We start from the raw sequence: 23,809 nt of genomic DNA, 5'->3' as shown, positions 1-23,809 counted from the left end.
AGTAAAAACAAATCATGGAGATTAGAAAAAAGATGACTTAAAATTAAGATCTAACTTATGGTAACTCTACCATGAACCAAGTGTAACCCAATGTAGGTGGCGTTTAGTGGTCTCTTAATTGACCAATTACAGAAGTCCTTTATACAAGAGAATGAAGTTCTTGGTAAAGTGATAGTGATTAAACCTGGTTGCCAGAAGCCACAGTGTGTACCATAGATACCCGATGTGTCTGTTCCCAGCTCTAGCTGCAGTTCAGAAAATTAAATTAGGCATGTTATTGGCTGAGTAAAACAGATGTTTTTTGTAACTTTTTGTGGGTTTTTACTTCTGAGGCTTTCTTGTGAGATTGTTATAGTATCATATGCAGAGAAACAAAACCATCATTTTGTTGCCCTTATAGATTTTGATACTTGTTTACATTGTTTATTGGTGCAGCATAAGGAGAACATACAAAAACTTAGTTTAGCACTTGACTTTATCAAGACCTGGTATTAGGAGTATTTTATTTTACATGTATCTTTATCTCTGTATTATTATAGAGACACCAGAGAATGACGTCAAACCAGACAAGGAAAGCAAGCCACCCAGTCAAGTCAATACGGACAGTATGGATGTGTCTCATTCCGACACGACATACATGCTATCCAATGATGGGACAGTTAAGGCTGAATCTGAAAAGAACATGTCACCTCAGCAACCGATATGTCTTCAAGAGCAAGAAAATCGCCCTCAACCACAGAACTCTGAAACTTCATCCGAGGATAGATGTAAATCACAAACCTTTTCACGTGTTCTTGAGGACTCTTGTAAATCGCCTTGCAAAGTCAAACTCACGGATGATGCTTATGCACAGTTAGATGAGCACTTTGACTTGAGCAGGGGCCATGATCACATTTCAACAAAGAAAGAGGATCCTCTTATTTCAGAAACCATGGATGTTCAAGACATGGAAGCCATTCCAAAGAGTGAGCCATTTACAGAAATTAGCTCACCCTTAGGGCTCAAAATTCTGAAGTCTCCTACAGGAATGGATTCCCCTGCCACCTCTGTTGACACTAGTAAGACCAGTGTGTCATCCTCACCAGCAGTATCCATCGACTTTCATTCTTCGAATGACCTGTTTCAAAGTCAAACTCCGGCACATAGTTTTAGCACAGCAAATGCCTTTTCCACCACATTTGTTTCCGTAACTCCAAAAATTGGCATGGGTAAGCCAGCTATTACCAAAAGGAAGTTTTCTCCTGGCCGGCCAAGATCCAGACAGGTATATTTTGTTTTTTTAATGGCTTATATAGAACTGTGTTTGCTAATTAAATCTATCCCACAGCATGGTCCACTAAATGATAAGACTGTAATGTGATGGTTTGTGTTATTAGTCTAATGATGCTTTATTTCTGAATTGTAAGTTTAATTTATTGAACAGCAACCTAATACTTAATCTCGAACCAACCCCTTTTATACTGTATGTATGGAGTAGTAAAAATGTATGCTTAACTTATATATAATGCTAACCTTCAAGCTCCAGGCTGGGGTTTGGCTGTGGAAAGAGTGGCTGTCTCACCTTTTGGACTTTCATATATCACGTTTGTAAAGCTGAAACTTTTGGCAGCTGAATGGGTAACGCTGAGCATTTTATAAGCAGCCCTACACAAAACATTTAGGAAGAAACATGACTCCAATTTTTAGTGAAAATTATCTGGAAAATGTAACTAAAGTCTATTTTTTCCATCGCTTTTTGTCCCAGTAACATTGGTAACCAGGAAAAAAGAGTGTGTGAATCTCCCCACTGGGGACAGACCGCAATAAAAATCTAACCTTTCACCACTCTATCCAAAAACAAAAGAAGTTACAGGGTGATTCACAATCCACAATTTTGGCCTCGATTGTTCCCTTCTTCAAACCCTTCACCCTTTAGTGACTAACCCTGTATATTTTGGCTTTAGATAAACTTGATATAATTGGCTTTTTAGAATCACACAACTGTGCTTAATCAAATGGACAATGTTTCAACCCATTAGAGGCTAATTTTGAGGTGTTGGTTAATATCTTCTCATCTCCTTGGTTCTTCAGGTGTTGCATATTTTTACATATGCAGCTTCTCATATGCAAATTTTCTTATTGAAGTGTTAGAGACGCATGAACTCCTGGAGGTCGATACTACTAGTTTTGTGCACAGGGATTTTGTAGATGGGTGTTGTCTAACACTGCTTTTTTTATGTACACGCAAAAGGCTTCATGTGACCTATTTTGGCCTCTGTGCGGCTGCATCTCAGTGTTACTCAAAGTAATGTAAAGCAGGTCAAACATGGCCTCAGAACTGTCTATTAAAGTGAATGGAAATCTACTAGTGCTGGAAAGCATCTTTCTACTTAAGCCCTGCTTGAATCTAATCTGACCACCAAACATACTATAGCCCCACCCCAGCTTTGGAAAAGCTAGTCTATAAGAAGAAATTAGAGGAGAATCTTCATACCACCAGGCACATGTTGGAGAAGTGGAAAAGGAGAATCTGTGTATGTCCGTATTTATAATCCGTAATTTATAACTAAACCAGAAAAGAAGCTCTGCCTCAGTTATGCAGTTTTAGCTTCTCCTGTTCTGTACATAGTAATCTGTGCAGTTATTTAAAATGACATAATAGAGGATGTTGGAACAAATGCGCCTCTTACGAGGATGTCCGGTCCCAGTCTGCATATTATTCACTCTCACATTGAAAGCAGAAAAGATTAAACCATAATTGGTTTCATGTAGACATTTCAGCTTCTTATCTGAAATATTATCCTACTTTTACTATTTGGATAGGAGTTGACATCTGCTATTAATTGAGATGAAATTCAATTTAATTATACAACTTGTGGTTTATCATGTCAGACAAAATTGTCATTGACAAAAGCAAAATATAACAAACTGTCCGATCAACTAAAGGACATTTGCAGTCATCCCCTCTTACCAATTGCAAAAATCCTCTTTTTTTTTAACTCTCCTTTTTCAGTTTTGCTGAATGTAATGTTTTATCACATTTTAGGAGTATGAAGTTGTCTAAGCAAACTCTTAGTTTTTCCCATTTGATCTGTGATAGAGCAAGGTGTCGGTGTTTGTCCTCTTGGATCCTATGGCTTAAAGGGAATTTATTGAGTTTTCTTGTGTGTAATAGCCTCCCAGATCTCGCTCCCCTTCTCCTAAACTTCACCTATTCTGTGTGTACAACAAACTTTTACAAAGCTTTCAGCATCTTTCAGCTTCTTTGATGCAGACTTTAAAGCACCCTTCAGCTTCAGTTTGGAGATGTTAGCGGGAACTGGGGCTTTCAATTCAAACAATCTGTTAGAAAGCTTTAGCGCTACTTGAGACTTGATTTAAAGGGGAAGTTCACCTTATAACAAAATGTGTGCTGCAAGTTCATTTGTTCACATTCTGAAGCCTGCTAACAGCTTGTTTAAGGTGATAGACAACATTCCTATTTAGATCTGTGTTTAGCATTCTCAGACGAGAGCGGAAGGTTGCTTTAACAGCATACAAGTACATGTTGAAGCCTATGTGCACAAGGCCTAATACTATGATGTTCAACAGGCAGCTTAGTCCTTAGCAAAGTTTAAAAAAGTTTAGTGACACTAAAATCAGGAGTTAACAAAATGTATCTTATTTGTGTATCACTCGGCTGTAGATCCTCAAATCATCTCTGAATTGGTGCTGACACTGTCCTTCCTTCTGGAGGGTGGCTACTTTTGTTCCCCATGGTCCCTGTGTGTGTTGTAAAGTAATCATAATCACCGCTCCAAACGCACTCCTGTGATGGACTACAATCTCATGTTTATTTTACTAATTTGTATTGAAGTTGTAGTCCATCACAGAAGGGAGCTTGGCGCGGTGTCTACTTCATAGCACACACAGGGGCCATGGGGAACAAAAGTAGCCACCCTCCAGAAGGAAGGACAGTGTCAGCACCAATTCAGAGATGATTTGAGGATTTACCGCCGAGTGATACAGAACTGAGCTATATTTTTATTAATAGTTTGGGTACTCTAATGCATTTTATGATATTTAACAGCTGAGTTTAGTGTCACTTTAAACCTACAACTCGGAGATTAAGTCAAGCCATTGAAAAATTTGAGCTATACACGCATAACACATACATGTGCACTTACATGAACGTATTGCAAGGTCAGCTGATTGTAAGGAGATTTATTGTTCTCATCTTTGGAAAACAGGACAGCAGAAGTATCATTTCCTCTATCGCTGAACTCAACCAAAAGCTAAAATATTTTTTTCAGCAAATAGCAAAGGCACTTGTGGCCATTTTATGATTGTATCCGTAGACCTTATGGAATTTTGGTTACATTTTTATCCCATTTTATGTTTTATTATATTCTGAGTTTAATGGCTTGTAGGGTTTGAAGGTTATAAAGTAGGTGGTGTACATGCTTGATTCAGTCTTTTGCGTTACTGCAAAGTTTTCTTGCAGCTCTAGGGTATTGCGGGGTCAGTATAGAAGGACAGTTTTTATAATTTACAGATTTACAAGTTGTAGTTTGAAGCTGGGCTGCTGTTTATTTACTTTGTCCAGTTGGTGGACCAGTCTGTCTGTCTTTTTTTTTTTTTTGAGGAAATCAGATTTATAGAAGGAAGTCGAGGTGAATTTGGTTCTGCCAACCATCATTTCTATGTCCTATATTAAGGTGGGACGCCGGGCAACATTGTTTTTTTTTATTATTCCTCTTGATTTGAGTCAGGAAGGTGTATTTCTTGTTCTTTGTCGCATAATGGTGATTCCTAAAATTTCCTGCCCCAGTAACTGGTTGCCAGGGACAAACCTTATAGGTTAATTTCTCCAATGGGTTACAGGTGGCAATAAAAACACATTTTGTTGGTGGAGTGGGAAAGGGTTTAGTGCCTCTGCTAGATTTTAAGTGGATTCGTATGTTCACTTGGACACCGTCTCCTCCCTTTCTGTCCTAGTCGTAGGAAAAAAGTTTTAGGATATTTCCCCAGCAAGGACACACGCAGCAGCAAAAAAGCACAAGAGGATCCAACTCTTGGTCACTCTATCCAAAATGTAAAAATACAATTCTAGCTGGAGTTCCATTTTAAATTCTATTGACCTTGTAACTGTTTGCCGAGGATAGCCCTACCACATTTTGCTTCTTTTGTTATTTATATATCTTCTGTATCTGCAGTTTCTAGTTGCTGTATGGATGAAAATAGTTGATTCTTTGAATATTGGAGCATTTAAGCTTGTCTCAGACCAGATCCTGCTTCTAATTATTCTAGGCACAACTACCTGTTACAGAGAATGCATTTTTATTCATCATTGAAAATATCCCACACAATTCCTTAGCCTGGATTTCAGCTGCCAGGAACTGTGTTGTAGTAAGCACTGCAAGCATTGCCCATAGTTGGAAATAAATACAAAAATGGCAAAATCAATAAGTATACTATTATTTTTTATTCGGAGTAAATTTACATCGATTAGCTTGTTAATGCATCATTGGATAAAGTTTGTAATTTGTGCCCCATGTTCACTTGTATGTAATTTATATAGTTTAAATGCAAGCTTTGCCTTAACCTATAGATACATTGTTTGCATTCCTGTATCACACAAACTGTATGGGAAGAATCAAGGTACTATGATGCCCAGGCCGTACTCCCTTTGCTTGCTACTGCCATTGACCCTTAAACTTAATTTGTGATTGGCTCGTCTTGGCCCAGATGTCTGCTACATCTATGCATGAGCATTGAAAGTAACGTGGACAGCCTTGCCATTCCAAGCTCCCACACCATCTTTTTGCTGTGCTTTCTTTGCTTTGTGTTATTGTATTGTCTGCTTAGCAGTGTATGAAGTTATTTTTTGCTTTTTTGTGAATTTTCCTAAAATGTTGACTTGGCAAGTCCTAGAAACCTCAAGGAAGAGATGGTGTCCTAATCCACTGTTTTAAATGTTTTTGTCTATCAAAGCTTTTCTCATCAATTTATTTGTCTTTTTTTTTTTTTTTTTAGTGTTAATTGAAACAAGGTTATATGCAGGGTTTCTATAACCTGCCTCCTCTTCAGCACATTTTGGCCAAAAACTGGAAGATGGTTCAAAGATACAGTGCTCAGAGGACAGCATAGAGAATAGTTCTTTAGGCGAGGCATATCTTGTCTTTCCACTGATGTCTGGCTGTGCAGAGAAAGCTCAGAAGAAAAGCACTGCTTGATTTTCTATTTCTTTGATGCGTCTCTGCTCTGTTTTTAGATGAATATCTGTGGGGACAGGAGATCCATTGCTATGCAGAGAACTGTTACTCCCATGCTGTTTTGATCTTAAAATGGACCGTGCATAAAAATTCAAGGTTTACTTATTTTGAAGACTGTGCCCCACCCCCATGTAGAAATTTCTGGCAAATTAAAAAGGAAAAAAAAATGCCTTTAAACTTGGCTTGTGGCGCTCGTCTAGGCGAGGATGATATCCTCCTCCTGTGGTCCTGTGATATATGAGAATTCCAAATCTCCTGAGAACACACTCTTGCACTGTACTGGAGTGACTTCTCGCAAGGTATGGGCTCCTCAGCTTTTCCAAGAAAAGAGTATGATTAACTCTCCAGCAAGTTTCTTGGAGAGAAGACGGGCTGAAAAGATATCTTTAAGGCCATGTCCTTATTCTGTCCTATTCTAAAATAATAATCCTGTTTAATTTGGCTGCTCAGTGCCATTGCTCTGCCCTCCCCAAACCCCTCTGCCCCCAGCAATCCAGCAGGTGGCAGACATTGGTTTGAAAACCGAATAGTAAAACTGGTGGTATAGTATCACAGTTATATGGGGTTTGACACTATACTACTAAGGCACTTCTGCCCCTCTCTCAGCTTTTCAGTATCACTGGAACTAGAGCCACAAGATTAGGTTTAATGCCTCATTATAATTTAGCCACTTAGATCTAATGCTACTAAGTACCCTTATATCTAACTGGATTTTACTGGTCTGGCAAGAGAACATCAGAATGGTCAGAAGCTACTTGTGTAAGCTCAAGCTGCCATTGTGTAGAATTAATTAGTCCAAAGATTTCTAATAAACAGCACTTATTAATCTGGGCTTTCTTGATTTGGATTGGGGATTTTCTTATGCCTGTATGCCCACCTGACCACGACAGCCCAAGCTATTTTGGGGGTAAGATCAGTCAGTAGGGTTGGATTTCTGCCATCAAATTTTGTGGAGGCCAGTGCTATGCATGCCTGCTAGGTGTTCCCTCTCCTACCCTGCCATAAGGTGGGGAAGGGTTCGAACCCTTGTCATGCCCTGTTAGAGAGAGTTCCCATAACTTTCTATGTTGGTAACAACTGATTCACCAGCCTTTAAATTTGGGTTAATCTCTAACAGAAACGCATACCAAAGTAAAAGGTTCTAACCCTTCACTGTTCTAGTCTAATGTTTTGGCTGGACACAGCGTACATTTTAAGTTAATAAAAAAAGAAAGCATGGTATGAGCTCTTTATCATGGCTATTTGTTTTTATGTTTCTAAATACCCCTGAAATGTGCAGTTTCCCTAATTTTAATGGTAAAGAAGAAGAGGAACAAAATGAATAAATACTGTGGCATGTATGTGGACTGTACTGGCTAATGCCAAGACGTCTTCTCTAAGGTGTTCCTTATCACCACAGGTCTCAGTCAGTGCATGTTGTACTATATTTAGGAATACTTGCAGCAGCCTTGTTGTCTACATTTGCTTGGCTTTTCTAACCTTTTATGTTGCTGGCTTTGTTATTTTTCTGTTGCTGAGTTTATACATGTATTTTTTCACCTGCCATGTCTTAGGCCTCTTGGAGTACCCATAATACAGTGAGCCCACCTTCCTGGTCAGCTGATGGCTCAGAAGGTTGGGACACTTTTAAATCCAGACAGCTTCTCGGCAATCCGTTATGGAGCATCAAAGTGGTAAATAAGTTGTATTTCTACTTGTGTGTCATTTCCCTCCTTCCTTTATCTGTGGAACTAGTGTCATCTTTCCCTGTAGACTTTAGATTTTTGCATTTTAAGTTTATTAGGTGCTTGTTTTTCCAGCTTTGGTCAAATCACCTTAAATTATCCAATGTGCAAATTGTTTTATTAATTACTCTGTGATTCTGTTCTGCTGTGGATGGTGTTGCTTTCTGTCTTTGGCATGTAACCTCCAAGTGTGTAAGTATCACAATGCCTTGTGCTTTTGCTACAATTCTATCTGGTTCATCTACTGCAGTGGTTCTCAACCTGTGGGTCGGGACCCCCTCGGGGTCGAATGATGATTTGCCAGGGGTCGCCTAGTGGCTCTCGGCCGCCGGGAGAGAGACTTTTCTCCCGGAAAGGTTTGGACCTTTCTCTGCCCCTTCTTTTTTTTTTTTTTTGAAAATCGGGGGCCGCCGTAAGTCAGAGGAAAAAAAAAACCACCATAGGAAATGCATAGCTAGATTCCTATTGGCTATTTCACTTTCAAAAAGCCAATAGCAAACTAGCTATTGCACCCGCCCTCTGATGCTGCCAATCAGCAGAGGGGGACCTGAAGTTCTCCATCAGGTCCCCTTCTAGTGATTGACAGCAGCAGAGGGCGGGTGCAATATGTATGTATTCAAGCAAAAAAACATATGTAAAACACACCTAGCTATGCATTCCATTTTCCCGGTCCGCAGCTGCAGAGATCGGGAAATGTCTCCGTGCCTGTGATTGGCACTGCGCGCTGTCAGCTTCCTGGCGGGCTCGGCACGTGGAGCTGCGAACTCGCCCGAGCACATCCCTATCAGTGACAGTACTGCGGAGTGTGTACCTCATACGTTATATAGCCACGCACTTTAAATCCAATTCTTCTAGTTCCAGCTGCAGAGCGCCGGTCCTGTCTGCCTATAGCAGTGGTTCCCAACCTGTGGGTCGCTGTGCAAGGTGAGAGTCCTCCTCAGCTCTCTCCTAGCGCAGCAGTGTTTTTTTACCTTTGGGGGTCACCACAACTTGGCAAATGTTACCAAGGGGTCCCGGCCCTAGAAAGGTTGAGAACCACTGATCTACTGAATCTGACCTTTTGTATGATAGAGGAATCATTTCGTAATTTTACTTTTTTGGGGGGGATACTAGTACTTTGGCTTTTAGGTAGCAACTTTATTTTGCGAACAAGCAGTTAGCATTTTCCATTGATGTTGCTTTTGGGTAGATGAACAAGTTTAGTGACCACTCCAGGCCAAATATTTTTTAATGTTTTGGATATGGTGAGGGAAAGTTAAGAACTATTGCTTTTTTTTCTCCCCTCTGAGAAGATTTCCCATGTCTTTCTTTTCCTGTTGCACTTTTCCTGTGGAAATAAAAAGAATGAATCTTCCCAACAGGTATACAAACTGCAGGAAAAAAAAACTGACAAAGGTTCTGACCTATCCTATATCTGACATCAGCAAATCCACTCAATTTAGGTTTAATCTTAGTTTTATATCTTCCCTTTCTGTTGCATTCAATATGGCATTTGAACTCGGTGCTGCATATTGGTAATGCAATTCCATGCAGTTCAAAATCTTGTTCATGCTCCAGTGTTGGTAGAAAAGCCTGCAGGGGCATGCCAACAATGCTGTTATTATGTAATTAATGCTTAATAGCATCAAAAATAGCTAGGTCCTCACCCTCCCTTTATACAACCTACTTGCTCAATGGCTTATATTTGTTGGCATTAGCTTGTGCACCGAGTTGTCCTGCTAATTCCATACTTTAAACACAGCCTGCCAATGCTCACTAGACCATCCCCCCTAACCCTTTATATGTGGCCACTGCCACCTTCATTTACATTAAAACATGAGAGGTCACTTAGTACAGTATCATGTGATCACTAGCTGTAGACCTATCCAAAAGGCCTGCTAAATCTTTCTGCATTGGTTTATATAAAACTTGTATAAATGTTAGTTGAGTGGAGTCTGTGGCTTGAGCACAATTACTAAACAATTTTTGATAAATGCTTTACATAACACACACGTGCAATGTTACACAGCATAGTGCAGGTTGCTTTAACCCTTTCGCTGCCAAGCCCTCCGGAACATTTTTCAAATCAGCTGGCTTTCACCATCCTTGACACATTTTGCAGACTTCCAACCGTAAGTCACACACATTTGTTCTTTCTCTTATGAATAGATGCCATTCAACACAAGTTTTCTCCAGGTAGTAGCGCTCTCTCTCTTGTTTTTTTCTGTTTATATATCGAATTTGCAGGGTCCTCTCCCTGTCAGTGAGAGCCTGCACACCATAATTTACAGCCCGTGATTTATCCAGTGACCAAGTATCAGTCGTGCGCTTATGTTTTTGTTTTTCTGCATATACTCCATACCTGGACAATCGTGTTTTTAATATGGGGTAATGTGCTAAAATATGCAGGAGATTTTCAGGGCCGCGGATTGCAGGTGGGATCGATTGGTTGGGGAAGTAGAGGGGATGAGGAGAATAGTGGGTATTGCAGTGTTTTTTTAGTTTAGTTCACACTGCTCGATTCTCGTACGATCGCAGGATTTCGCCCGATTCTCGTACGAAAATCGAGCAGTGTCTGGGCACCTTTAGTAGTGTCATGCAAGTATTCGTTACATAATTTCACTGGTATTTTTCTTGGTGCTTCGAGAGTATGGAACAGAAGGGGGGCTCTATTCAACATGTAACTTCTCTGAGGCTGTTACTGTTTAGAGAAATCCTATTGGCTTCACTGTTATTTCACAATGTCTTGCTGGTCTTAAACACCTGCAGTGCACAAAGTCTAAATAAAAATGGTACCCCCAGTGCTTTCCTTGCTCTTATGGTGAAATGTATTACTTGCTGGAACTAGGAGCAGTAATCTTTCAACAAAGGGATGGTATTGCTGTCACTTTTGTTTGGGCTCAGATTATTTTTTGGGCTTCCCGGTTTCCTGATTGGCCGAGAAGCAGGGTCGATGCTGATTGGGCTTTCTGGCCAATCAGCATGGAGCCAGCTTTTTGGGCAATCAAGAAACCGGGCAGCGGGTAATGGCACGCTGCCTGGCTTCCTGATTACCCGGCAAGCTGGCTCCATGCTGGCGGAAGTTACGGTATCGGTACTTGGTATCGGCGATTACCGAAAGATAAATATTGCATCGGTGCATCCCTAGTTAATACCAAACAATATAGAGCTTTTATTGCCTAGAAGCAACTTAGCCCTTTTTCCTTTTCAAATGTAATGTATGTGTAGTCCTTATACAAACTGTAACCAGCAACTGTATCAATCAACCATGTGCCATTAAACTTTTTTTTTAGAAGTTAATGTAAAATTATAATCTTGACCAAAACACCGACAACACCAAGCAGTGTATTGTATTTTGGTCTAGCTTGCATTTTTTTCTGTTGAATAGGACGTAACTACAGGTAGTGCAGTGAGTAAAAATGCTTTTGGGCCTGTGCAGTCATGAGCTCCAAGCATAACTGCTACCTCCCTTTATTTGCGAACTGCTCACATTCTGAATAAAATAGGGCTGTATTTTTCTCCTCTGATAAGTGTCGTCTGAGCTACAAATCTGCCTATATATTATCCCATTAAAAAAAAAAAGACTTTGCATGCTTGCTGAAGAGTGCTGTATGGTTGCTGGTACAAATGCTCCTGTAGATTTGATAGAAACCATTCTGAGACCCAGATAGCAGCAAAAACCTGATCCCTCTAATCCTTTCCCATGGTATTCAAATTGTCTGCACGTACACTTATAGTCTTGGAAACAGACTATGCCAGCAGTAATGCTAAACATCTGCATGCCAAACTTGTTTTTACCATGTCATGAAGGCTACCAGCGTAACACTAAAGAGTTGAGGGCTGCTGGATGAGCACTCAATATAAAAATATATTCACGGATCAGCTAAGTTGCTGTCATGAGGGAAGCCTGCCATGCTGATGAAATGTGGCGCAATTGCACCACAAGCGTCTCTACCTTAGGTGCATTTTTTCCTGAACGACATTGTCCGAAGATCAGAAATAGTAGAATAGCAATTGAATGAGAAGTGTTCTGGTTAAATTAGGAATGACATATATGCCAGTTTCTTTTTAATGTATATGACAACCAGGTAGCAAATAGGTGATGTGGTAACATCTGATCTTCTGTTGCCCCTGAGTACCCGTCACTCTATCCCTGAGCAGGTATGCAGGAAAGCACTTCTATGTTACATAGAAAATGAAACCTCCAACAATCCCTTAACCACAAATTTAGTCATTCTGATCCCTTATATGCCCGCACACTTTTTTTTTGGGTGATTAAAGCGGACCTTTACCCCCTTTCAGTAAAAATCATGGCAGCATGCAGTTCTAACCTCATTAGGTAAACAAATTTGTTTTTTATTTTCTTACAAATAGATATGTCTGTGAAGGTTCTCATTCATCCAGGTCATGGTCTATCTGTAAAAAATAAGTCAAGGCAACTGGACTTGCTGTATTTTTCTTGAAGACGTTTCACTGGTCATCCAACCAGCTTTCTCAATTTTGAATTGAGAAAGCTGGTTGGATGACCAGTGAAATGTCTTCAAGAAAAATACAGCAAGTCCAGTTGCCTTGACTTATTTTTGAATTTTGAATTGAGAAAGCTGGTTGGATGACCAGTGAAATGTCTTCAAGAAAAATACAACAAGTCCAGTTGCCTTGACTTATTTTTTACAGACTTACAAGTAGAGTTCGACTACTTCCTGGTCCAGTTCTGGCAAAATGATGTAATGTGCCAGAGCATTGCATCTTGGGAAGGTTACATTAGCAGAGCATTGCTGGGAAATCTCAATGTAATCTAATGAGATCTTGTGGCATTTTCCTCCCCTGAGATGTGCATGGTCACATGTCCTAGTCACATGTGCCAGAGTTTCAGCAAGTAAATGGGGAGCTAGTAACCTACCCTTAGTTAATATGCCCACTGCCAGAAGACTGGGGAAGAAAAGAGAAATAAGGTATGCAAAGAATAAAAAGCTGACTATTATCTAGAAGTATGTATTTGTAGATTGTCATTACTAAACATTTCTAAAGGTGTGTTTGTTTGTTATTTTAAAGATATGGGTAAAGGTCCTCCTTAAAGGAGAACTATGGGGTTAGGGCTTTTCCCCATAGTTCTCCTTAGGGTAACGGGAGGACACAAACTAGCGTCCTCCCGTTACCCTAAGCTCAGTATACCGCGAGCTACAGCTCGCGGTATACTGAGACGCCGCACCTGGAGCGGATCCCGACTTAGATGTCGGGATCCGCCCAGCTGCGTGAGTGACAGCTGGCTCTGCCTATCTAGAGGCAGAGCCAGCTGTACCCGCCCCCTCCCCCGTCCGTTCCGCCAGTCAGCGCTGGCAGATCGGAGCGGGGAGAGGGGAATCCAGCCCCTCCCCATGTCACGGCAGAGAGGTGAGCGAACCTGGTATATGTTCGCTCACCTCCCGATCTACTGAGCCGACCTGTGACAGTCTCATTGTCACAGGTCGGCTAGAACTATGAGGTGAGTGAAAAGCACTCACCTCATAGTTCTCCAAGGACTTTTATGTTTTCTCTGAGTGTGGATATAGATAAATTTTTCTTGCACAGGGGGCACCTGCGGATTCTTGTGGCTGGAATTCCAGGAGTGTCTGTGCAGATGCCGTCACTGTACTCATTCAAGTTAATCATAGGATGACAGTGGCTGCATCTGTCCGTGGTTGTCTGCATGCAATCGTTCATGGTATGTTTACCTGCGGGTTGGGATAGATGCTTGCCCTGGAACAAGCCGCATCTGTGTGGACACAGGAATCCCCAGGCACCTATGTGCATGAGGTCCTAAAATTTTGACAGTTGGTCAGCTTAACAGTCAGGTAACTAACATTATCAGAATGAGATATGCATATGGCAGCCCCATATTTCACTTAGTAAGGTCTACTATAAAGGAAATCTTTTATTCTGGAGCAAAGAGATTGCTATTGTTGACGTCTCCTTCTATAAATACTTTCTGCCAGACTACCATACCGATTAAAAATTGATCCAGAACAATTATGCAAATCCAGATTTCTGACCTTGCTTTGCCTTTACCTCCCTCAGGTTTCTTCTGGGTCAGTGAATTATAGTATTAAGACCAGTAGTTAGCATGTTCAGAAAGTCAGCAATGCCAGCCTATGCTTTTTTTCGCAGTACAGGTTTCTGACATTCACATTAAAAAGTTTGAGCACCCTTGGCCTAATGACACTTTATTGTCTTGTAGTGATTTTTTTATTTTAGTGTACTACTTAGTGAAAATATGTTAACACAATCTTTGCATGAAACCAATTTATAACTTTAATGCACATTTACTCTTTGGTGAGCTCAACAGACTGATGAAAAAGATAAATGTGGCATGTACAAACATCTAGACACAATAAAACTTACCATTTGACCCGAGGGTGTTTTAAAACTTTTCCATGTGACTGAGCAAAAGAGATTTTACTTTTTTTTGTTCAAAGTCTTTTATCCGTTTTTTTTCCTCACATTTAAACAAACAGGTATACATTTGCAACTGGATGCTTTGTAAAAACATTTTAGTGTCCTCAGACCACAAAAATCCCCACATAATTCATTCTATTTTTACCATAACATCCTTTATATAGAGAGTACTATCTACCACCCTATGTTTTGTAAGTCATGAGGCTGTCATGGATACTTTACTGGTAAGACCACGTCCCTCTATCTCAGTAGGGAATACTTCTCTCCCTCGAATTACATCTATGCTCTAAATCGTCAATTATGCTTATGATAATAAAAAATCATTAAAAATTAATTGTGGCGTGATGTCATTATTTCTATAAAACCTTCACCTAAATTTTGACAATCTGTGTATGGATACAATTATTACGTTTCCTTGTGAAGAGAGGGAGTGTCCTTTATCATCAAATCGTGTTTAATGTGTGTTTCTTTATTATATTTCTAATACGCCCTCTTTATATCCTATCCCCAGACTTACAACTTAACACGTGAGTGTTGTCTTATAATTGCAATGTAGATCTTTCCATTAACCTTATAGTGTACCACCTAAATTATCTTTCGTGTTTATATTAAAGATAGTGCATTTATTTTACTTTGTTTCCAGTTTGGCCAGTTATCAACCTTTGACCTTAGTGATTTTAACAATATAGTGCTTCCCAAAATAAGTCCAACTCCTTACGTAGGCTCTCTTGCCTCAAAATATTATGGACCCTTCGTCCTAGGGTGAGCGTACTCTCCATCTTATTTAAAACCTTGTCTGGTGACAACACCAAGTTCTTCACCCAGTATGCAACAACATACAAATAGACAAGAATAGAAAAAGGAAAAGAAAAGAAAAAAAAGGGTAAAACAAGAAAAAAAAAGAAAAGGTGATATGAAAAGAAAAAAAAAAGAGAAAGGGGGGTCTTCTCTAGTCTCCTGTCCCACTCAATCTTGCGAATGTTTAAGGGCTGGTCAGATCGCAGCCGACACTCCAAGATAACCAGTCCATGGAGACCAGGTCAATTCAAAACTCTTTTCGGAATCCATATGGATACTCTGCATTTTTTCATGTATCATTATCCATGAAAGTTTTGCCTTGACCTGTTGGAAGGGTATCGTTGGTGACTTCCAAGATTTTGCTATAGTTATTTTAGCTGCAAGAAGAAAGAAGGATATCAATTTATCCTGGGCTTTCGAGATTCCTGGTATAGGAAAATTCAATAGAGCGTATTGGGCCCCATTCGGGACACGCACTTGGGTCACTCTATATATAAGAGCGACCAATCTATTCCAGAAAGATCTCACCTTAGGACACTGCCACCATATATGGAAGAAAGTGCCCTGAGCACCCTCTGAAGCAGTCAGGAGATGTCCCTGGAATTATCCTGGCGGGGACCATGTACCATCTGGATAGCACCTTATAGTTGGCCTCCGTTAGGGATGTATTAAGTGAACCGGGGAGGCCTCGGTGGCAGCATTGCTGCCAGACCTCCATCTGGAGGAATCTATCAATTGCCATATCTACCTCCCATTCCAACATAAACGTTGTTTTTGTCTTTGTATCTACCAATATGAGGTAAATTATTGAAATACCCCCCCCCTCTGTCTACCACTCCCCACACACCACTTCTCGTATAGTGTGTGGAGTGGCTGACCAAGGGGTGGCATCCTCAATGTACCCAAAAAATGGAATATTTGACTTACAGCGTATTTTAGGTATAGAATATACTCGGGATCTAGGGGCTATTTTACAGGCCAGCAAGGTACCTATTTTGTCTCTCTGGGCATAAAATTTATTTTCTGACCAACGGAGACTTTTTTCCGCCCTGGAGGTCATTAATAAATTTAATTCTAGTCGAGTTTTGACCAAAGAGGTCAGATGTTCTGGTATTGGATTATTTTTATGGGTTCAACTGTTGGAGTTTGGAATCTAATTCGTTTATTCAATTGGACCTTCTTTTTTTATGTCTAGTGGCCAACTCAATGAGTCGGCCCCGGATTGTGGCCTTATGAGCTGCCCACACCATGGTAGGGGAGATATGCGGTGTTACGTTCAATTCAAAGTAGGTTTGTAGGCATATGCGAATCTCTTCATTTGATTCCTGGTCGCTCAAGACGGATTCATTCAAGCGCCAGTAGAATGGTCTAATCACATCCTCCATCTTAGACAGGCGTAGCGTTAGTATAGAATAATCCGACCAGGTCGTCTCTTTAATATTAGAGGATTGTGCTAACGGGACCAATGAGATCCCCACTAGAAAGTGGTCTATCCTAGAGTAGCTGGAGTGTACCTGTGAAAAGTAGGTATAGTCTTTGACTGTGGGGTTTAACTCCCTCCAGATATCTACTAATGAGTGCATGTTCAATAACTTTGCAAATGGCTTACTAGTCCTCGCATGGTGTTTGCTTTTACCCCCACCTGGGCCCCTTTTGTCCAGTATACTGTCCAGCGCGAGATTCGAGTCCCCTGCATATATCACCGCCCCCTCAGCATGGGGACACAACTTCTGCCACATACTGGTAAAAAATGATATCTGAGCTGAGTTCGGAGCGTAGTAAGAAATCAGGGTAACTAGTTTTTCCTCCAGATAGCCTTTTAGCATAATGTAACGCCCCTCGGGGTCCCTGATCTCCATTAATTTTCTAAAGGGCGTATTTTTATTAAAGCAAATGGCTACACCTCTGGTCTTATCCGGGGCGTTACCCATATAGAACTGGGGATAGTGTGCGTTGAGAAAGGTAGGTTGATATGATATGGGGAAGTGGGTTTCCTGTAAAAAAAGAATAGCCACTCTCTGCGATTGATAGAACTGGAAAGCCATTTTCCTCTTTACAGGAGAATTGAGTCCTCGAACATTATGAGAGGCAAGCAAGATGGCTTTAATAGACGTCGCCATCTTGTCCTATTTGACTATGAGTATCCTTTAGTGCAGCGGCCCCTAGGACCACCCCATCCGCTTGTTGCCTATCTTGCCCAGGCCCGTGTAGGAATGAGACCCCATATATATGTGGTCCCTGGGACAGAAACATACACCCCCAATTTCCGGGTGGGACCCGGATAAACACACAAAAATGAAAAAAAAAAAAAGGAAAGGGCCGATCCTCAGATAAAAGAGGCGGCCTACACAAAACATTACACTAAAAACCGGGGAACCAGTCCCAGGTCTGGTTATATATTCCATGTATCGTCATCCAGATCTTGTTGGATACCTAGGATACGCTTTGTATTGTGGTTTACACAGTCTACTGTTTTATCAAGTTTTAGTTCTATGGCCTCTATACGGATGCCCAGGTCTCTAATGTCAATACGGATATCCGAGGTAATTTGTTTGGCCACTCTATTTAGACCCTGCTCCAGCATTTCCGAAAATTTGGCTATTAAATCCATATGCCCGTAAGTCCCAGCCATATCGGTGTCCGTCTCAGTTAACTCAGGGCTGGAGGCATTGGAGGCTTGCTGCGGCATTAGAATATCCTCTAGCGTCCTCTCCATCAAAGAAGAGGGGGATCCCGGCGAGTGGGCCCCGCGGGACCCCGTAGTCACTGCGTCCAGGAGAGGTGAGGCTGGTCGAGTTCCAATGCTGCTACGCTCGAGTGCAGTGGGACGGCCGCCGGGCTCCACCGCTATCCTCCTGGAGGTACCGCCCCCTGACCTCGATTCCGTTGCGGGTTTAGCGTCCCTGCGCTTCGTCGACTAGCCCGCCATCAAGCTCTCACTCCCTTCCGCCGTCGGCGCCTGTGGATCGGACCCGCTTCGTGCTGTCAACCCGGGTATCCGCTGTATTTCGGCTGTGGGGCGGCCGTGCTGTTAGGAGGGGTGAGTCTGGTCCGTCTGGGCGCCGAGCTCAAAGCTCAGTCGTCTTGCCTCAAGCTCCGCGCATGCACCATCTGGCAAGTGCAGCCTCAGTGTACATAGATTTTACTTTTTTTACATACACAATTTTATTCTAGGTAAAACGGTTTTCTGGTGACTTTTGACTATTTTATTTTTTTAGTTTGTGTGATTTCTAAATAAATTGTAGAACCACATTGAAGAGTCTCAGGTCTGTGGTGGTTAGTTTCTGGAATGGTATTCATATAGTTATGAATTGCAACATCATGTACAGCAGGTTATCTGCTATACAACATATAAGGCTTACAGCATAACCAGAAAATGTTATATCTAAAGAGATTTAGATATATGAAAAAAAGGAGGAGAGGGGACCTGGAGGTGGTGGTTGTAGGAACCAATCTTGCTTTTGTTTTCTAATCTGCACTAAATAATGAGTTATAATCATTTTGCTGCAGGCATTGTTGCTGCGTGCACTTTGCTTCTAGTCCTTCGTTGTCCCCCCGCCATTACCTTTTTTTTTTTTTTCCTTTTTTTTTTCCTTTTTGTTTCCTCTTTGTCCCCCTTATCCCTGTAATATATAGGTTAATGTATTTTTATATTTGCAGCAGTTGAATTTTGTTTTCTTTTACTGTTATCTCAACAGGGTCGAGGCTCAGGATTTCCGAGGAGGAGACAAAGAGGTTCCGGGCTCTCCGGCCGTGGCGGAAGAGGCCGATCAAAATTAAAACCGCCTATAGGCAACTATATATTTCCAGGGGTACAATATTTTCTATATGATTTCCTCAATGCACATTGACCATCTTAGAAAGATGTTAGGACACTTTATAGAAGATAATTACTTTGGTACAGTTCTGCTTTTTTAACACTTGTGCACAAAAGGAAGTGTTAGGGTTGCATAGCAAACAGTTACATTCCTGTGGTTAGTCAAAGCTAATATCTGATTGGCTTTCAAATTCACTTGCTGCATCAGCAATCCTAAATTTAAAAAAAATCTAATTTATTTACCAGTAATAACTCAGAAAATTGCATCATGTATGTGGGGCTGAGTAGTATGGAGGGAATTACTTCCGCCTGTGGGCAGCCATTTCCCATGATGTGCTTTTGGTTTACCATTGTGGTTGAACAGTTTAGGGTTTACTACTTTTAATTCATATGGCATTCCCTCCACTGGGAGCACTATAGGTACAATTCACAAACCTTTACAACAAGGATTATTTTAGTTATGTGAATGTAATTTTTAAATCTCATTGTATCTTTTAAATTTAAATGGTGTTTTACCCCAAGTGAATTGAGCTTCATATTATGATTGTTATATTATTATACAGGATTTATATAATGCCATCAGTTTGCACAGCATTTTACAAAATGGGTGAAGACAGTACAGATGCAATACAATTTCAGTACAATAGGGTTAGAAAGGCCCTGCTGGTGAGAGATTACAATCTAGTAGGAGGGGCAAGTGATACAAACGGTAATAACTGTTGAGATTGAGTTAGTGGAAGAAGTAACTGGACAGTTATGTCGAGGTGGGATAGGCTTCCCTGAAGAGATGAGTTTTCAAGGATCGCCTAAAGGTGGACAGAGTAGGAGATAAGCGGACAGAGTTTCAGTTTTGATTTTCAGAACAATGACAGACTAAGAGTTGCCAGAAGAGTGCACTCTTTGTAAATGACTCGCCTCTAAAATGATATTTCTCCCTGCTCAGCTTGCCCTAGCACTGGTCTATTAAATGGTTGTGTATGCAGGTCATGTACAAGACGGGCAGTCACAGTGTTAAGGCAAATATTCATATTAACATTCTGCTGCTGTTAGAGTTAACAAGGTACAAATTGATAGGTGTGTGTTAGTGCTCTAGTGACTAGTATTACAGAAAGGCTGGGAAAGTTTTGTTTGGGGATGATGTGCTAATGCTGGAACATGCTGGATATTCCTGAGACCTCTGAATGTTCTTTGTTCCTCTTGCAGTTAACCACAGTTGATCTTTCAGCATACAAGGAGGAGGAAGAAACCTCAATGCACAACACAGTTGTATTATTTTCCACAAGCGACAAGTTCACCTTGCATCAGGTTGGCAATTATTTTCTCATTAAGGGTCATCGCAAAAAAAAGCTGAAAAAAAAACATTGTTTGCACATTTCTTGTATAAAAAATACTTCCCCGCCAATCAGCATTGAGGCGGCTTCCCGGCCAATTAGGAAGCCAGGTGGCTGGTAATGACCCACCTAGCTAGATGATTTGAGGATCTACAGCTGAGTGATACACAAATAAGATACATTTTTGTTAATAGCTATGGTACTTGAATGCATTTTTAAGATTTAACGCCTTAGTTTAGTGTCACTTTAACTCCACTTTTAGAAATGTTTTAATTTTTTTTTGTTGTATGTTGTGTAGGTATCGCGATTGTTCAATTGTTCTGCCATATTGGAGTGTAGCCTCACAATGTGTTTTTTTTTGCCTGGCAGGATATGTGCGTGGTGTGCGGTAGTTTTGGTAAAGGTGCTGAAGGAAGACTACTTGCTTGTTCACAGTGTGGGCAGTGCTACCATCCATACTGTGTCAGTATTAAGGTAAGACCCATTCTATAATTAAAAGATGCAGCAGTTCCTCATCCAGGCTTCAGACAACAATATCCGTGTATGTTTCAAAGTTCTCTTCTCGGGCCCTCAAGAGCAAAGAAGCTGTCCATACACTGGTAGATTTGCCAATGAATGTTCGTAGAAAAAACTCAGCAGAACATGCAATAATGCCACCAGAGACTTGACGAATGTCATTCAAAATTTAGTATGATTTTTACGATTCGATTTTTGAACGTATTACATTTCTCAAACCAAACCAGATTCACTGTTAGAATATACATCCGACTTTGATTATTTTTGTCACAACAGTTGTAATCCATCGTTGATTTGACACCATTAACTATTACAGAATCAAGTGAACATTCCGAAAATGAATTTTTCCGAACAAAATTTTACATACACATTTATCCATGTTTTGTCTCTAAGACTCCCACTGTACTGAATTCCTAAGTGGTGTTATCAGTCCAGCCTGAGTTCTCTGTGGGCTACATAACACCTCCCTCCTATCTCTATAACATAAGGTTGGGGGGACTGTAGTCCAGCAGAGGAAAATTATCACAGGACTGACAACACTGCTTGAAATTAGGAACTAACTAGATTTTTGGCCGGATCAACAGGTATTTTTCTGTATTTGCTGCATTTTGTAATCGCTATAACACAAGGAAATGTACAAGCATTGTAGATATGTACTTAATGTTTTTTTTTAAATTACCTGTGATAACATTTATTTATAGAAACGTTTTAAAATAAATGGTTAGAACTCCCCCCCCTAACTTTTTACTGCAATTATTATTGATCATAGTACTTGAATGTGCCTTTGACATTTTTAACAGTACTACCTGCCTTACTATTGGAATATATTTCATTGATGTGTTTGTCTTATTAAATCCAGATTAGTAAAGTCATCCTTCGTAAAGGCTGGAGGTGTTTGGAGTGCACAGTGTGTGAGGCCTGTGGGAAGGCCACAGATCCTGGCCGACTGCTGCTCTGCGATGACTGTGACATTAGCTATCATACATACTGCCTGGATCCGCCCTTACAGACTGTTCCCAAAGGAGGATGGAAGTGTAAATGGTTAGTTCCCCTCATTGTCATTGCTGTATTTTTGTGATAAAGTAGTAGAAGCATTTGTTGCTACTGCTGTCTGTTTTCCTTTTAGTAACACAGTTGTGAATACACTTTCTTTTGAAAGGAAAACCTAATTGATGTTTTCAGCTCTGTGAAGACTAGGAATGCCCCGATACCAAAAACCAATACCGGAGCTTTACATTTTCACATGGAAAATTTGAAAAATACCATCAGCTATAGAGGCCCACAAATCCCAGCAATACATTATACAACAATGCAGAAGAATACGATTATTCTTCTGCATTGCTGGATAATGTATTGCTGGGATTTGTAGTCCTCTATAGCCAGTAGCATTCTGTATTGCTGAGATGTGTAGTCCCTCTACAGCTTGGAGTCAGTGGCAGAACTTCCAGGTTTGCAACTGCGACCAGGCCCTGGCACTCCTAAAATCACCAGTCTGTAGAAAAACTGTCACATAACACTAAATAAAAGGTATCGATAATTAATATCGTCAAGCGTTGGCACTCGTTCTGGAAATAATGGTATCGGTGCACCCCTAGTGAAAACCTTACACCCAGTCCCACCCAATGCTTACTGCATATTGCACATAACTCTTACAGAATAAGTGAATCCTGAAGTAGAACCCCATGAAATCACAAAATGAAAGTAGTGTGGTTGGTAAGTGTAATGGATTATTTTGACACCTGCCTCCACTTCATCCTTTGCCGGGAATTGAGCTGTCAAAACACATCTCTTTTCACATCTCATCTTTCAAATGCACACTCCTGGTCTAAACTTTTCTTTGAATTGAAATAGTCAGCCTGATAAATAACTTTGGATGAACTTTTCCAATTAAAATAAAGATTGGACCAAAAGTGCACAGCATCAGTACTTCCAACACTGGGACATGTTTTCAAAGCTCCTTTCCTAAATTTGCAGTGGAGGACCATCTAATTCACTACCTCGTACCCTACTTCCATTTGTAATTTTATGGGGTGGTTCTTTGAACTAGAGAACCCTGCAGTCTAGTACTTAGGGGGGCTTCCAGCATGACCTGAAAATAGACAGAAATGTAGCTAATACTCGTGTTCATTCAAATGAAACCACTTCATCCATGGTCCCCTTATTTGTTTTTAATGCAGATGCACCTGCATGAAATGGTGTTTTATATATGCCTAGAGTTCACCTGTAAGTGTGATCTAAACATTGGATCCATCAATAAATTATATTTATGTATTACTTATTTCTGTAAATAGAATTGTCATGGTTGCTTCCATAAAGATATATGCTAAATAATGAAAGTTGAAAGTATGCGTTAGCAGCCTGTTAAAACACAGTTTAAAGGGGTTCTAAAGTCTCCGTTTTGTTTGCCTATATCTACTGCTATCAAGCAGTAGATATAGGCAAAAAGTTTAAAAAAAAAAAAAAACAGCGGTTTAAACTTACCTTGTTTTCGCTGCGCGCTCCTGTCCGAGAAAACGAAACTGCTCCGGCGGGCGCATGCGCAGTTTGGATTCTCGGCTGGGAGACGAGCAGAGACGCAAGGTAAGTTTATAGAGGCGTGCACCCACATACAGACACCGGTGGATCGGAAGTGCCTGCAAGCAGGGAGGAGTCTGCGCTGGATCGGAGAGCTGCCGCACCGCTGGAGGGACAGATGAAAACATCAGGAAAGAAGAAGAAGATTGGATTGAGAGACATCAGTTAAGGTAAGTGCTGACATTAACATTGGGGGGAGGGAAAAAAAATTATCCTTTTTTAATGTTACTTTAAGTTTAAAGCCCAATTGAACAATTAGGGGTGTATTTATAAAGGTTTTCACACAACTGTCGTCTAGGTTTTACAAATGTTTCTAATTGGATTCAGTTGGCTGCACTCACACTTCTCCATTAAACAACAATAGTTGTTTAATGTCTTACAGTTGGATTTCTTTCTAAAGCAGCC

General features: G+C 40.6%; 1 protein-coding gene across 1 annotated transcript in view; it reads left to right on the top strand.

The window, feature by feature from the left end:
* Window positions 1-23,809, top strand: part of KMT2C (lysine methyltransferase 2C) — a 184,553-nt gene that overhangs the window by 93,264 nt on the left and 67,480 nt on the right. Inside the window, exons 13-18 of the mRNA XM_018553120.1 lie at window positions 540-1,264; window positions 7,787-7,906; window positions 18,865-18,978; window positions 20,187-20,288; window positions 20,684-20,788; window positions 21,690-21,871. Of these exons, the coding sequence (XP_018408622.1) occupies window positions 540-1,264; window positions 7,787-7,906; window positions 18,865-18,978; window positions 20,187-20,288; window positions 20,684-20,788; window positions 21,690-21,871 (1,348 nt within the window). The remainder of the gene's footprint in view (window positions 1-539; window positions 1,265-7,786; window positions 7,907-18,864; window positions 18,979-20,186; window positions 20,289-20,683; window positions 20,789-21,689; window positions 21,872-23,809) is intronic.

The sequence above is a fragment of the Nanorana parkeri genome, unplaced genomic scaffold (genome assembly GCF_000935625.1).
Source record: "Nanorana parkeri isolate BGI_ZX_2015 unplaced genomic scaffold, ASM93562v1 scaffold110, whole genome shotgun sequence".
NCBI lineage: Eukaryota > Metazoa > Chordata > Amphibia > Anura > Dicroglossidae > Nanorana > Nanorana parkeri.
The sequence above is the reverse complement of the archived record's forward strand: the minus strand, read 5'-3'. Positions and strand labels throughout refer to the sequence as shown.